Source organism: Myiozetetes cayanensis, unplaced genomic scaffold (assembly GCF_022539395.1).
Source record: "Myiozetetes cayanensis isolate MyiCay16 unplaced genomic scaffold, myiCay2020 scf3, whole genome shotgun sequence".
NCBI classification, from domain to species: domain Eukaryota; kingdom Metazoa; phylum Chordata; class Aves; order Passeriformes; family Tyrannidae; genus Myiozetetes; species Myiozetetes cayanensis.
The window spans coordinates 51,376,580-51,388,707 of NW_026087521.1; the positions used below are offsets into that span (position 1 = coordinate 51,376,580).

General features: G+C 48.2%; 2 protein-coding genes across 2 annotated transcripts in view; one reads left to right on the forward strand and one right to left on the reverse strand.

The window, feature by feature from the left end:
• SOX10 (SRY-box transcription factor 10) overlaps positions 1-12,128 on the forward strand; it is a 26,751-nt gene continuing 14,623 nt past the window's right edge. Inside the window, exon 1 of the mRNA XM_050323553.1 lies at positions 1-190. The gene's annotated coding sequence lies outside the window, so the exon portion shown is untranslated. The remainder of the gene's footprint in view (positions 191-12,128) is intronic.
• Positions 7,801-12,128, reverse strand: part of POLR2F (RNA polymerase II, I and III subunit F) — a 26,058-nt gene continuing 21,730 nt past the window's right edge. Inside the window, exon 5 of the mRNA XM_050323588.1 lies at positions 7,801-7,874. Within this exon, the coding sequence (XP_050179545.1) occupies positions 7,838-7,874 (37 nt within the window). The 3' untranslated portion in view covers positions 7,801-7,837. The remainder of the gene's footprint in view (positions 7,875-12,128) is intronic.

Below are 12,128 nucleotides of genomic sequence, written 5' to 3' on the forward strand. Positions count from 1 at the left end.
GTGCGGGACGTTGCTAAGGCTGATATTTCATTATTGTTTCTAAGACCTTCCAAAACAGTTAAGGCACTGAACGGGAGAAGAGTGCAGAAAGCTTGGCAGATGGACCCGAGCAGCATATGCTGTGTTCACCTGAAGGATGACATGGAGTGAAATGGACTCAGGACAAAGGCTGGAGAGAGGAGTCAAGAGGGTGAGTAGACAAGGTGAGCAGAAAGGCAGGAGGATTTGCTTCAGGTGAGACTGAAGAATTTTAATTTTTGCAGAAGGCAGTATCAGTGAAGTTTATACCCAAATGCTGTAAAAGGCAGCGAGTGTGGGAATGTGGCTAAGGAATTGTTTCTGTTGCAGAAAGGTCACTGTAGAAGTTGCAGTGACTTTGGTGCCATGTGATCTTATACATATCTGCGTATGTGTGAGGTGACTCAGTGAAGCAGCATGTGCACGCAGACTATAGCTAGAAGGGTGCCTGTAGGAATGCCTGAGGTATAATTTCAATGGGGTGTGGGAAGACATAATGTTCCTGGGGTTTTGCCACAACTTTTCTGTGGTAAATCATGCACAAGAAGATTTACAGCAATAGTGCAGAGAAACCATGGGACACTACAATCCATACAACAGAGTGATGGCTCCAGCTTACAAACATCTGAATCAGTAAATGTGGAGGCAAGAGAGTTACTTTTTTGTGCCTCCCATGTATTTTTTAATAAATGCCGAGTTCCCATAAAAATCCAGACCTGCTGAAACTGCCACTCAACTCCTGCCAGTTCTGGGTCCCTATCATTTAATTTTCCTGAAACAGGCACCATGACTCAATTCACAAGACATTTCCATTAGCATGTTGGGCTGATTCAACTTATATCCTGCCGTGTTGTGTCTGACTCATTTTTCCCCACGTCTAAGAAAAGCCCGGGGGGGGGGAGAGAAGGCAGAGGGCCCTTCACATAGATGCTCAAGGTCTCTATCAGATAATAAGGGAAGAAATATTTGCCATGACCAAGCTATGGCCATTTTTTGCCATTCCTTAGTCACTTGGCAGCCAATGGAGGGAAGAGGCGAGAGCAGGGTGGGGGAGAGTAAATGAGACAGAGAGATGAGAACAAAAGATCCTTTTGTAGTAATGAGAGAGAGAAAAGGGAAAGCATCACCAAATGCCCAGAAGCCATGTTTGTAACAAGAGACCTATTCTCTCAGCTACTTGGAAAACAACTTGGAGTAAAAGGCCCTGGTTGAATTAACCCTTCATGGAGAAGATTTACTGAGCATGAGGGAAAGAGGCATGGCCATGGGAGGCGTAATCTGTGTGGTGAGGTAGCGGTCTTGGCTCTGGGGCAATTTAAGAAAGAGAATTGTCAGAGAAAATGAGGTAGGGATTATGTTTGGTGGTTTGACCATATCAAAGTTTTAAAATTTCAGGTGTCCTTTCTCCATAGAAGAAAGTTTTGGGAAAAGATCACTGTAGCATATGAAATGATTACTCTTTCCCATTGACATTTTTCTTAGGGATGATGGCAGCTAGGACTGTGGAGTGAGGAAAACACCATCCACAAAATAAACGGTTTACTGCAGCATAATCTTGTCCCATCATGGCCTCTGTGAATTCAGTTTCTATTGTTGGCCTTCAAAAACTCTGTTCTCACACATTTTATCTCCCTTGCTCATGTCTTAGTCCTCCCTTTGTCTGAGAAGAACAATTTTACTGGAGTTAGGGGTTCTCTGTACAAATGAATTGAAGGTAAGCCAAATTCTCCATTTCCAAAGAAACAACCATCTTTATTTAATTGTGAACTCTCTCTCTTCACCTCCTCCCCGTTCTTTATAAGGAGGTTTCCTCTTTTATTGAGTGGATCTTCAGATGAAAGGAGACTTTTGTGATGATGGTACCAGAAAAAGTTCTGCCCTAGGAAACAGGATCTGCACCTATCCATGGATAGGTGGATATAGGCGTAGGTTGTGTCAGTTTGAATACAAGCTTTCTTCTGGGTGCTCTACAAAATAGAAGAAGCAAGGCAGACAGGTCTGAAAGAGAAGCTTTTTCTCCTTATAACAGTACAGAAGGGACAACACCCTACCTCTGGAGCCTCCTAACACAGTGCCAGGGTTTCAAAGAGCAGTCTGGAAATGGAAAGGCAATTCTCCTCTCTGCCTCATTATCTCACAAGGTCAAGAGCAGTGTTCACTCACTATAGGTCACCCATCCCCCTTGGCCTGATGGTACAGATGGGGAGGATGCAGTGGGTGCCTGTGGAGCCCGCAGTCAGGTGGGCTCTGAGCGGATGTGAGATGCACACAGCTTTACAACTGTGCTTTCGTAAATAAGCCATCACATGGGACTCGTGTGTGTCTGTTAGAGCAGCGGTTTGAAAACAACCAGGAAAATCATGTGGCAACAGAAATCTGCAGGCTCCCAGCCCTCCCCCACTCCCTGACCTTCTGCCTCCCTTTCCTTTCTATCTCTCCTTCTGTCTTACTGAGATGGTATAACCGTAAAGGCTGGAGTTGAATTTTACTCCTGTGAACCTCATCCAGGGCTTTAGGGTGTTTGTGTTGGCACTTGGTCTTGGAGTCCAACCTACCTGTGCAACTTAGACCACCTGTGCTGTGCAATGTCCCCTGCAGTCCTGCCAGGGAAATGTTCAAATTCAGTCTCCTAAAGGGATTGGAGGACATTTAGCCAGAGGGGATACTAAATATGATTAAAGTCATTGCTCAATGGGATTTTCACTATTGCAGGTGTGAGTCTGGCAGAAATCGACTTTTTCTTGGCACTATGGTTTTAATACCTTATTGGCACTTACTGGAGTTACTGTAAGGTCAGAAGAGAGGTTCTGGAGTTTGAAATGAGGTTTGAAAACTAAAAAACTTTAAGTTCTCCACTGCTACCTCATACAACTCATTCACAGTAGCATAGCAAGGCAGGAGTCTCAGAGCATTGAGATCTCAGCTGAGTTAAAAGCAGGTGCTGTTCTATGTGGAACAAGTGCTACTACACTGTCAGTTAATGCACATCTTTGAGTCTTATCTCCATTCACAGCCTCCTAGGTCCTACTAGCATATGGCTACCAACCTTGTTGAATGCAAAGAGCTCATGGAGGGATAAATCATGGAGGGATTTATTAGACTGTGCTAGGTGAGGCTCAACCTATTCCACTGTCCTAGCACTTGGGTGGTACTGTGGATTATACTTTCTTATACCATACGATTCTCTAGCTATCATTTCCTCCAGGCTGGCTTTTCCTGGCTTAGAAGCTCACGATCTTAGTCCATAATCCATAATCTTTTCCTGAAATATGTGTTCCACCAAATGCTCCTCTCCTCTCCTCGCAGATGGGACTGGGCTGATGGGAAGAATTTGCCTGGATACAGTGCTACTAAAGTGGTGCAAGTGAATACACCATGGCTGGTTTAAAAGCCTTGTTTTGCTTATACCAGAACCTGTCACTCCACTTGGGAAGCAATTTGCTGGACAGCTTTCTTTGGATAGGAAAAGGATTATTCAGCAATTGCTGAAATGAGATTCCCAACAAGTGACAAAAATCTTTAGTTCTCAGTGTCCAGCTGCTCCAGGCTACCTCCTTCTCCCACAACCTGTGAGTGATTCATGCCAGAACATCTGCATCTTCTTCCCAATTTAATGCACCAGGCCAAATCTGTTCATCACTCAGCATCTTAGCCTTGAAAAGGAAAATCCTCCCACCCAGGAATCATAGAATCATAGAACAGTTTGGTTTGGAAGGGACTCTAAAAATCCTCTAGTTCTAACCTTCCTGCCACGGAGGGGGGATGTCACCCCAGTAGACCAGATTGCTCAAAACCCCACATAACCTGACCTTGAACAGTTCCAGACATGGGCAGGGATGGCTACCAGTGTTTGAAGTCAGAAAAAAGGACCTGGAAACCTCTCACAGGACTTGCATTTTGACTAGGTTTTCTTGATAGGACAAAATTTCATGCATTCTAATATGGTGTGTGTAACACATTGCCACAGTGTTACTTACCAAGGGGATAAAATAAATACTTCACTTGGACACAGGGTTAAACCCCAAAGAAAGGAAAATTAAGACTGTCTCTAAATAAACAAAGTCTCAACATAAAAGACTCTACCTGAAGGATCTGGCAAGTCAGCCTAGGTGACAGTGCTGCCAAAATCCCTTCCTTCCCCACTTGTTCTGGCTCTGCTTTAAAAAAAAATACAAAGCAGAAAGAAATGTGTAGTGACGGGTAGGAGATGTTGTGGTCCCAGAGAGAAGCAGAGCCCCATCTCTTTGCACAGTTAGCAGAGAGCAGAGCAGGAGAGCGGAGGGTAGCACAGTGCTGTACAGCTGCAGGGCTGCTCACAACAGGGCAGAGCTCCCAGAGAATGTGCTCTTTGTTCCCTGCCTTTAAAGGGTAAGAGAAACACTTATGCATGGCAAATTAGCCCAAAAATGTATTTCTCTAAAACACCCGATTGTCTGGCCAGCTCTGCAGCTGCAGGGAAGTTCCAGGGAGAGAAGGGGGAGGCGGCGGGAAGGAGGAGGGAGGCAGGGAAGGAGGATATTGATGGGGAGGTGGCGGGGGGGTGGGGGCAAGGCAAGATGATTGTGCGAATGAAGAAGAAATTCTCATGCCTTGATTCAAACAGAGCTGACCAGTGAGCGAGGGGACCCCTGACAGAGGGGCCACGTTGGTGGCCAGGGGACCACGGATACAGTGTTGTCCCCTGGGGGATAGGGAGAGGAGGGGACATGAGGCAGCTGTGCTGTGGACAGCGTGGGAGCAGGCACTGGTGCAGCCGGCGGTGCCGGGGAGTCCTGCTGCCCGCCAGGTTCAGCTGTGCCATCTGGGCCGGGATGCTCAGCCAGCAGTGCCATGCTCCTCTAGTCACCGTGTCACACGTCCCGGCGGGCTGTGACTCCTTTCCTGCTCCTGAGCAAAGTGCAAAATGTTCAACTGTCTCAGAGGTACACGGCCTGGGCTGTTCCCAAGAGGTGCCACTTAGGTTTAAAACATCCCAGATGTACCTCTTGATTAGGAAATTGATCTGGGCTTGTTAAGAATTGCCAGCTTAATGCTGATACCCATTTAAAAACTCCCAGTCCATTTTGGCAAGTGATTCCTTGAACTTTCCTGGGGTTCGGGAAGCAAAACCTAGTGGTAAGATTCTTGACAACTCCTCAGACTGTGAAGTTCATAGTGAGTGCCACAGTCCTGTCCCTGCCCCAAGGGATGCCCCTAAAAGCAGTCAGGTGGACCATGAGCACAGCTGAGACCTCAGTGTCCAAGGAGTGTCTCTCACGTGGTCTGGGATGAGACGTCCTCTTCGTGTCCGTGATGAGAATTTATTTTCTTTTCTATTACCTGCTCATGTGGAAGGAAAGGTGCTTCCTGCTCCAAACTACAGTGCTTTGCAGGCACAGCCTTGAGGCAACCTGACTGGTCCTCATCACTGCCCACTGAATGGTCTTAGGACCATCTGCAGTGTGATCCTGGGGCTGCCTGCAGGGAGAGCAGCTTAGGCTAGACTTTGAGGACACTCAGGGATGCACTTGCCTGCTATAAATCCAGGTGCCAGTGCTCTGTCCTTTCTGTGACATGTCACAACCTACTCTGGGCCGACACTAACTTCTCCTTCAAAGCCTTACAAGTGCCACCTGCTATGAGGGCTGATGAGATTGAGAGATGGCCTTAGGTTAGGCAAAGCTTTGACTGCCCATAAGAAAAAAGAGAGCCATGAGAGTCTCAGAGGGGATTTGGCTTCAATACATTCCTGTGACTGTCCAGCACAGGTGAAGGGTTAATGTTGCCACCAGTTCAAGTTGGCACAGGCAAACTATACTCTGTTTCCAGTTTGCTGTTATGCTCATCATGTGACCAGATTTTTTCAAGGGAAACCCTGTAACTCTCTGGGTTTGCAATGCAGGAGTCCTATGAAGTCACGTCTCACTGGACTAGAGGAAGGGAAGGACAAGTGGACCTGAATGTTCTATCTGAGTAAATACTGATACTGACTGATGCTGGGAATTATTCACAGAATCATGGAATGGGTCAGGTTGGAAGGGACCACAGGAGGTCATCTGGTTCAACCTCACTGCTCAAGCAGGGTCATACTAGAGCACGTTGCATCCAGATGGTTCTTGAATTTCTTCAATGAGGGAGCCTCCACAAACTGTCTTGGCAACATGTTCCAGTGCAGGGTCACCTGCACAGTAAAGAAGTTCTTGCCCATATTAAGGTGGAACTTCCTGTGCATCAATTTCTGCCCAGTGCCTCTTGTCGTGTTGCTTGGACAATTGCCTATTCATTCTTTGAATCTTGCCTATTCATTCTCTCTTTTCAGAGGAAGATGCTTTAGCTGACACTGGGTATGGAAGTACCTGCTGGATATGGAGCAGGATCTGACTGGGGAAAGCTATAATCAGGTTTGATAATTTCTTATAGCAGAGAATATCATCAGTCTCCTGTTGAAGAGATGTGATGGGCAGAAGATGATGTGGGGAGCTGAACCACTCTTTAAATGAGGGGTTGGGAAGCTGCTGGCAGCTGTACAGTCTGTCATCACTAGCTTGCATATCTCTATGCAAGGAGAGATTTGTGTGGGAGAAGAGAGTATGAAAAATGTTAACTTCAATTAAGTCAGCAATATTACTTAGCTTTGACACACTTCATTTTCCACTCAGGTGAAAAGGGGTCTCTTGGCATGCGCTGCTGTATATCCATGTGATGAGGAAGAGTCTGTCCTATTCCCTCCTCTCAGCCCTTCACATCGCTGCCACTCCTCATACGTCCCTTTAGAAATACCCTGAGTTGCAGCTGCACAAATCTCTGCAACCACTTTAAATGACCTTAAGCCTCTAATTTTTAAGGCCAGAAAGGTACAGCTGTGCCAGTTCTGAGCTTTACAACTGACCTTCAGAGAGTGGGTGGCACAGACTGGTGGCAGGCCTGCTGTGAGTTCCGAGATCACCTGTGCCAAGGTGAGACTCGGGGAAACCAAGAACCCAACCACACTCCAGGACTTTGAGGAGACCCTGAGACCTCCCAAGAATGGCAAGGATGTGGCATCATCTGAATGTGGAAATGACTGGTACCAGGGAAACATTTATTGCTAAATAATATACCAAAAAGTGTGACTTCAGGGAAATGAAACCAGTTGCAAATCCAGACATGATTCAACAAGCACTTTTGACTGGAAACAGACTGTGGGAGACAGATTTTTAAAATATCAAAACATTTCAATTCAAGGCAATTTTCCTGGATTATTCTTTTCTAAATGCCAAAATGGTGTGAATGGACATTTTCAAAGTTAATTTCTGACATTTCACTTCAAGCCAGCATTTTGCATTTAAAACTTGACCTAGGTTGAAAGATGAGAGGTCAGACACAAGAGCCTAATAACCACAAAATAAAACCTGCTATTTCAAGTTCAGCAGAATGTTTCAATCTCTGAGTTATGCCATTTGATATAAAAAAATAAAAATCTCCACAGAGCTCCTTTGAGCGTCCAGATCAACATGCCCCTATGTGACACCTCTGAGGTGGTGGAGTCACTGGAGCAGAAACAGACGGTGTGATTGAGCAAAACCCCAGCCAGCAGTGGCCCACAATGAACTAGAAAATGCCCTTGAGCATCCCATACAGAATTTCACTCTTTTATCAATAAATTTCACTTTGATCTCAATAAGGCTGTTTGTGTATGTTCAGCTTCATGGGTAGCAACAGGCAGGGCAATGATGAGCAAAACCCCTGTGTCTGTGGCAGTTTTACCCATGCTGTCAACTAGCTTTAGTCAAAGTGGCAAGCAAAGTGTAATCACCTTCCAGCAATCCTGGAAACACTGTCCCAGTGATCCCCATGAAAATCAGTGGAGCTCTTCATGGGCATGTGTCCATAGGCAGCTGCAGGTGAAAAAACGCAAGTGTAAGCAAGGTCTGAGCACAAGAAAATCTCTGCTAATTTGGGAATTGGCCCTATTACTTCCTATAATGGGTGGGTAGGTTGGAGAACTATAACCAAGCAGGATGAAGGACACGAACAATGCTTTGAGAATGCTGTGCCTCCCAACTGCCTCTTCTGTATGAAGGCAGGTTCAGTCTTGAGAGACGTGAGGATTAGCCTTCCTTCCCCTTCCCCACTGGCCCTAACTCCTCACCCCCACTGCCCCATCCTCTCTGCCATGCGCACGTGGTCCCAGCTGGCCATGAATAGAGTTGGCACGGGTGGGCCCAGCCTGAGCCACTGGAGATCACGACTCTCGACCTGAATAAGTAGCATAAAGGCACAGAGCAGCCCCGTCGCGGCTCTGTCCCGACCCATCCTCCCCAGCTGCAACAGCATCCGCTGTGGGCCCAGACCAGCCATTCTTACCACGTCCTTCTATGCCGTTTGTCTTTCTCTCCCTCTCTTGCCTCCCCCAAACCCCCGCCTCTTTTTTTTTTTTTTTTTTAATCCCCTTTTTTCGAACATATCATTACAGGAGCAACAAAAAAGATGGGACAATACAGCCATTGATGAACTGCTCTCGTCCTCCAGTCCCGATCCCCCCCACTCCCTCCCTCCCCTTCTCTGGTGCGTGCCAACACTCTTTCCACCCGCCCAGGGCTGGAGCCAGTGCCAAACAACCTCTGCTAATAAACAAGAGGAACCAGATAAACCAGGAACACAATAGAGGGATTTGTTGCACTTTAGTGATGGTGGGAACAATGTCAACTCCGTGGCGCAGCTGCATGGACCCCCTCCCATCCTCTCCCCCCAGTGCCTCGTGCCCCCCGTGTATTTGCAGCCCAACACTGTGATTTATGAAAGGCCAAAGGTCATCATGCATTAAAGGCCTTCTTTCTTGCATCATTTATTAACCCCTCTATGACAAGGCACACTCATTGAGGCAGTGGTGTCGGCGGTGGTACAGGGAGTGGGGCAGGAGCGGAGGAGTCCATCCCGGTGGCACCATGCATCGTTCAGAGGATGCTGAGATGCAAGGCCAGTGCTTAAGACTGGTTATACACTAACCTGGTGTGTGGGGAGAGAAGGGGAGGCTTTGGTGGGATACGTTTCAACCAGCAAAAGCTACTCATGCACTCCAGCACGGCTCTGTTCGCATTTCACGCAGGTCACAGTCTGCCCAACCTACACTTGCTGCCAGGCTGGTGAGCTCAGGTCACAGTCTGTGCTCACATCTGGGGCTGACCTGAAGGGTTGACCTGAAGGCCCTCTAGTCCACATGGTAGAGTTGAACACATTGCATCGTCAGAGCCTCAAGTCATCCTGTGCTACTATGCATTGTCACATAGACTGCCCATGATGTAGTCAGGCAAAGAGGAGGAAGGGGATCACAGCATAGGATGGATCCCTCCAAACTGTCCTTCTCAGGATAGTAGAGATGTGGCCAAAGTCTCTTATTGCTTCACTAGAGCTGGTTGTCATTACAGGCAATGCTGCAGTGTTACTGTGCAGTACTTTCAAGCCTTCCTGTGAAGCCATGAAGCAATGCCATGGAACAGTTGCATGACAAGTCCTTAGACTAATCTTTTTCTTCCAAAATTTGTGACCAAGGCAGTTTGGGTGAGACAATGCAGCAGCAAAGGCTTCAGCACTGAACTTTGTTGTTCCCTAAGCTACAGCCTGCTATCCCCAGCTGTGATTGAGGGCTCCCTGGAGACCCTCTCCATGGGCAAATTTGCTTGGGAGGACAAACTTGACAGCCATCACAGGCTGGGGGTGATGAGTGAGCCCTGGAAAGGGGGTGCCTCCTAAAGTTCAAGTGCAGTGTGGAGGCATTGGGGTTGTGCTGGCACCTGGTTACCTGGCACATCCCTCCAGGCTCAGCAGAGGGGAGTCTGTGGTGTTGACGGGCTGGGACATCTCACCTCTCCTGGGGCTGAAGTGATGGGTCACAAGAGACAAGCTTAGGAGCTGTTGGGTTCTCTTTGAATATGAGTGTCAGGGTGAGCTCCTGCACGGGGAAGAGAGGACATGGAGACTGGGGTGAAGGAGAAGATACTCCCACTGCCCAAATGCTGGCTGGTAACTCTGGTTACCAGTCGAACTGCTCTTGCCCTGGCTCTGGTGCCTCGGCCTCAGGCCATGCTCCCTCGTTCACTCTCCCTCACATTCCTCCGGGAGCTGATCAGGGCTTGAATGACACCCCAGATGACTCTTTGCTATTAATTCCTGTGAACAGAAAGGGCTCCTTGTTCTCCCAGTCCTACTCTCTGCAGGAATTACAGGGGCCAAGGCAGCAGGCTGAAGCCTTCGCGACTTAACCCTTCCCCCGGCTCCACAGGAGCCTCCCTGCATCAAGAGGACCAGTAACAGGTGAAGATCACTCTGGAGCCACCTTGACCACCACTGAATGAGCTCACTGGGGTCACTCAGCACTGCTACCACCACAGGTCCTGTTGAGGGGGTCCCCTTTTCTGATTGTTCTGCCCAGTATTGTACAATTCCCTTCCTTTCTGGCTCTAGGCATCTCTCCTCCGCTGCACAGACCGAAAGCATCCACCTCCCCATTACATAACACTGGATATGCCAGACCCCATCCGAGAAAAGGTAAAATCTGTCTTTCTCCCCCGGCTCTACCCCTTCAGTCCATGTTTTTTGAGGTTAGCCTTTTGGAAATACACTTGTCCTCTCTGTCAGGAGACGAGGGGGTTAACAGCCAGGCAGGCTCTGTGCCACCTATCAAAGCAGGTAGTAGACAGACATGCTTGCCCCATTCCTCTTTGATCTTCCCAGACCCCAGTAATGCAGGAAAATTGTTCTGTTTAGCCCTCAGAAGTCCTTGCCCTGCACATGAAACATTGGACTGGCCAAGGTGACGGGCTGGGAGCTGCCTGGGGTATTTGCAATGCTCAGAGATGATTCTCCTCTTTACTCTCCATAAGGTTTTCCCTATACCTCCTCTCTGGCGCAGCTGGTGCCTTACTCTATTGGTTTAGAGCAAAAAATGCTGCTGAGCAAAGTCTGTTTGGCCACATTGAGGCCACACACCCGTGGCAGCAGCGGTATGGTTTCCTGCACTTGTGGTAGCCCTCACCATGTCTTGGAGAGGGAACAGGTTTTCTCCTGCTCTGAAGCCAGATGGGACTCCGCAACTATGTCCCAGATCCAATCTCCAAAGAATTTCTGGAGGGATCCCACCCAGTCCTGGGATGGTGGGAGTGCAGGGCCACACTGGCACTAACCAGCATCATCCAGGCCTTGTTGCTCATGGGGAATGATAATCCTGAAGGAGGTCAGCCACTGCGACATTTCTTTTGCCTCCCTGTGCAGGACACTGCATCCAGCAGTAAATGACTCCAGGCATTGCTCGCCTTGTGTTTCCCCTCATACTCCATGACAAAACCTACTGCACAGCCCTGCAGCTGTAACTGTCCTGTAATCACACAGATGCTGTGTGGTGCTGCCAAAATCCAGATATGGCTGCAGGTACGGTTGCACTTCCAGAGTGACCCACGCGGCTTTCTTTCTCCTCAGGCTGCCTTGTGAGCAACCAGTTCACCAATGCCCACAGCTGGAAGCTCAGAGGCATCTGGGAAGGTCTAGGACCAATAGTGGAAGCTTCAGCCAGAAGTGGTGTGGGGTGATAAAGACCAGAACTCAGCAGTGGTTTCTGTGCCCAGCTCCCTGTTGGGAGGATGCCTATGGCAGAAGGCAAATTGAAGGGCTCTTTGAAGATCATGGAGAACCCAGGAGACTGACACAAACACTGGTTTCTGGGACCCTCTGATTCTCCTCTTCACAGAAAGGCCTTGAAAACAATCCACACACTGGGAACCTGGGAGGACAGTCATGACATAGGATGGGAAAGAAATTTGGAGAGAAGGGCAGGAGGAAATGGTGGAGACGGGGCTGGGCTTGGGTGCTCCAGAAAAGGGTATGACCTGGTCCTGATCTCTCCCAGGCTGTCATCAGTTGTGTCCCATGATGTCTCACGAGTGAGACCATCTGCAGACTCACAGATTTTCCAAGCATTATAGCGGCCTTTCCCTTTGCTCCTCCCTGCTCTTTCTCGGAGCATCACACTTGGGCAATCATAAAATTAAAAGAGTAATTGTTTGAAACCTTTTAATTTTTCCAGTTCTTTCATAAGTTCCCTTATGGATGGTTCAGATGGTCACCTGGCCATGCCCTCACTAGCCTTCACTTGCCCC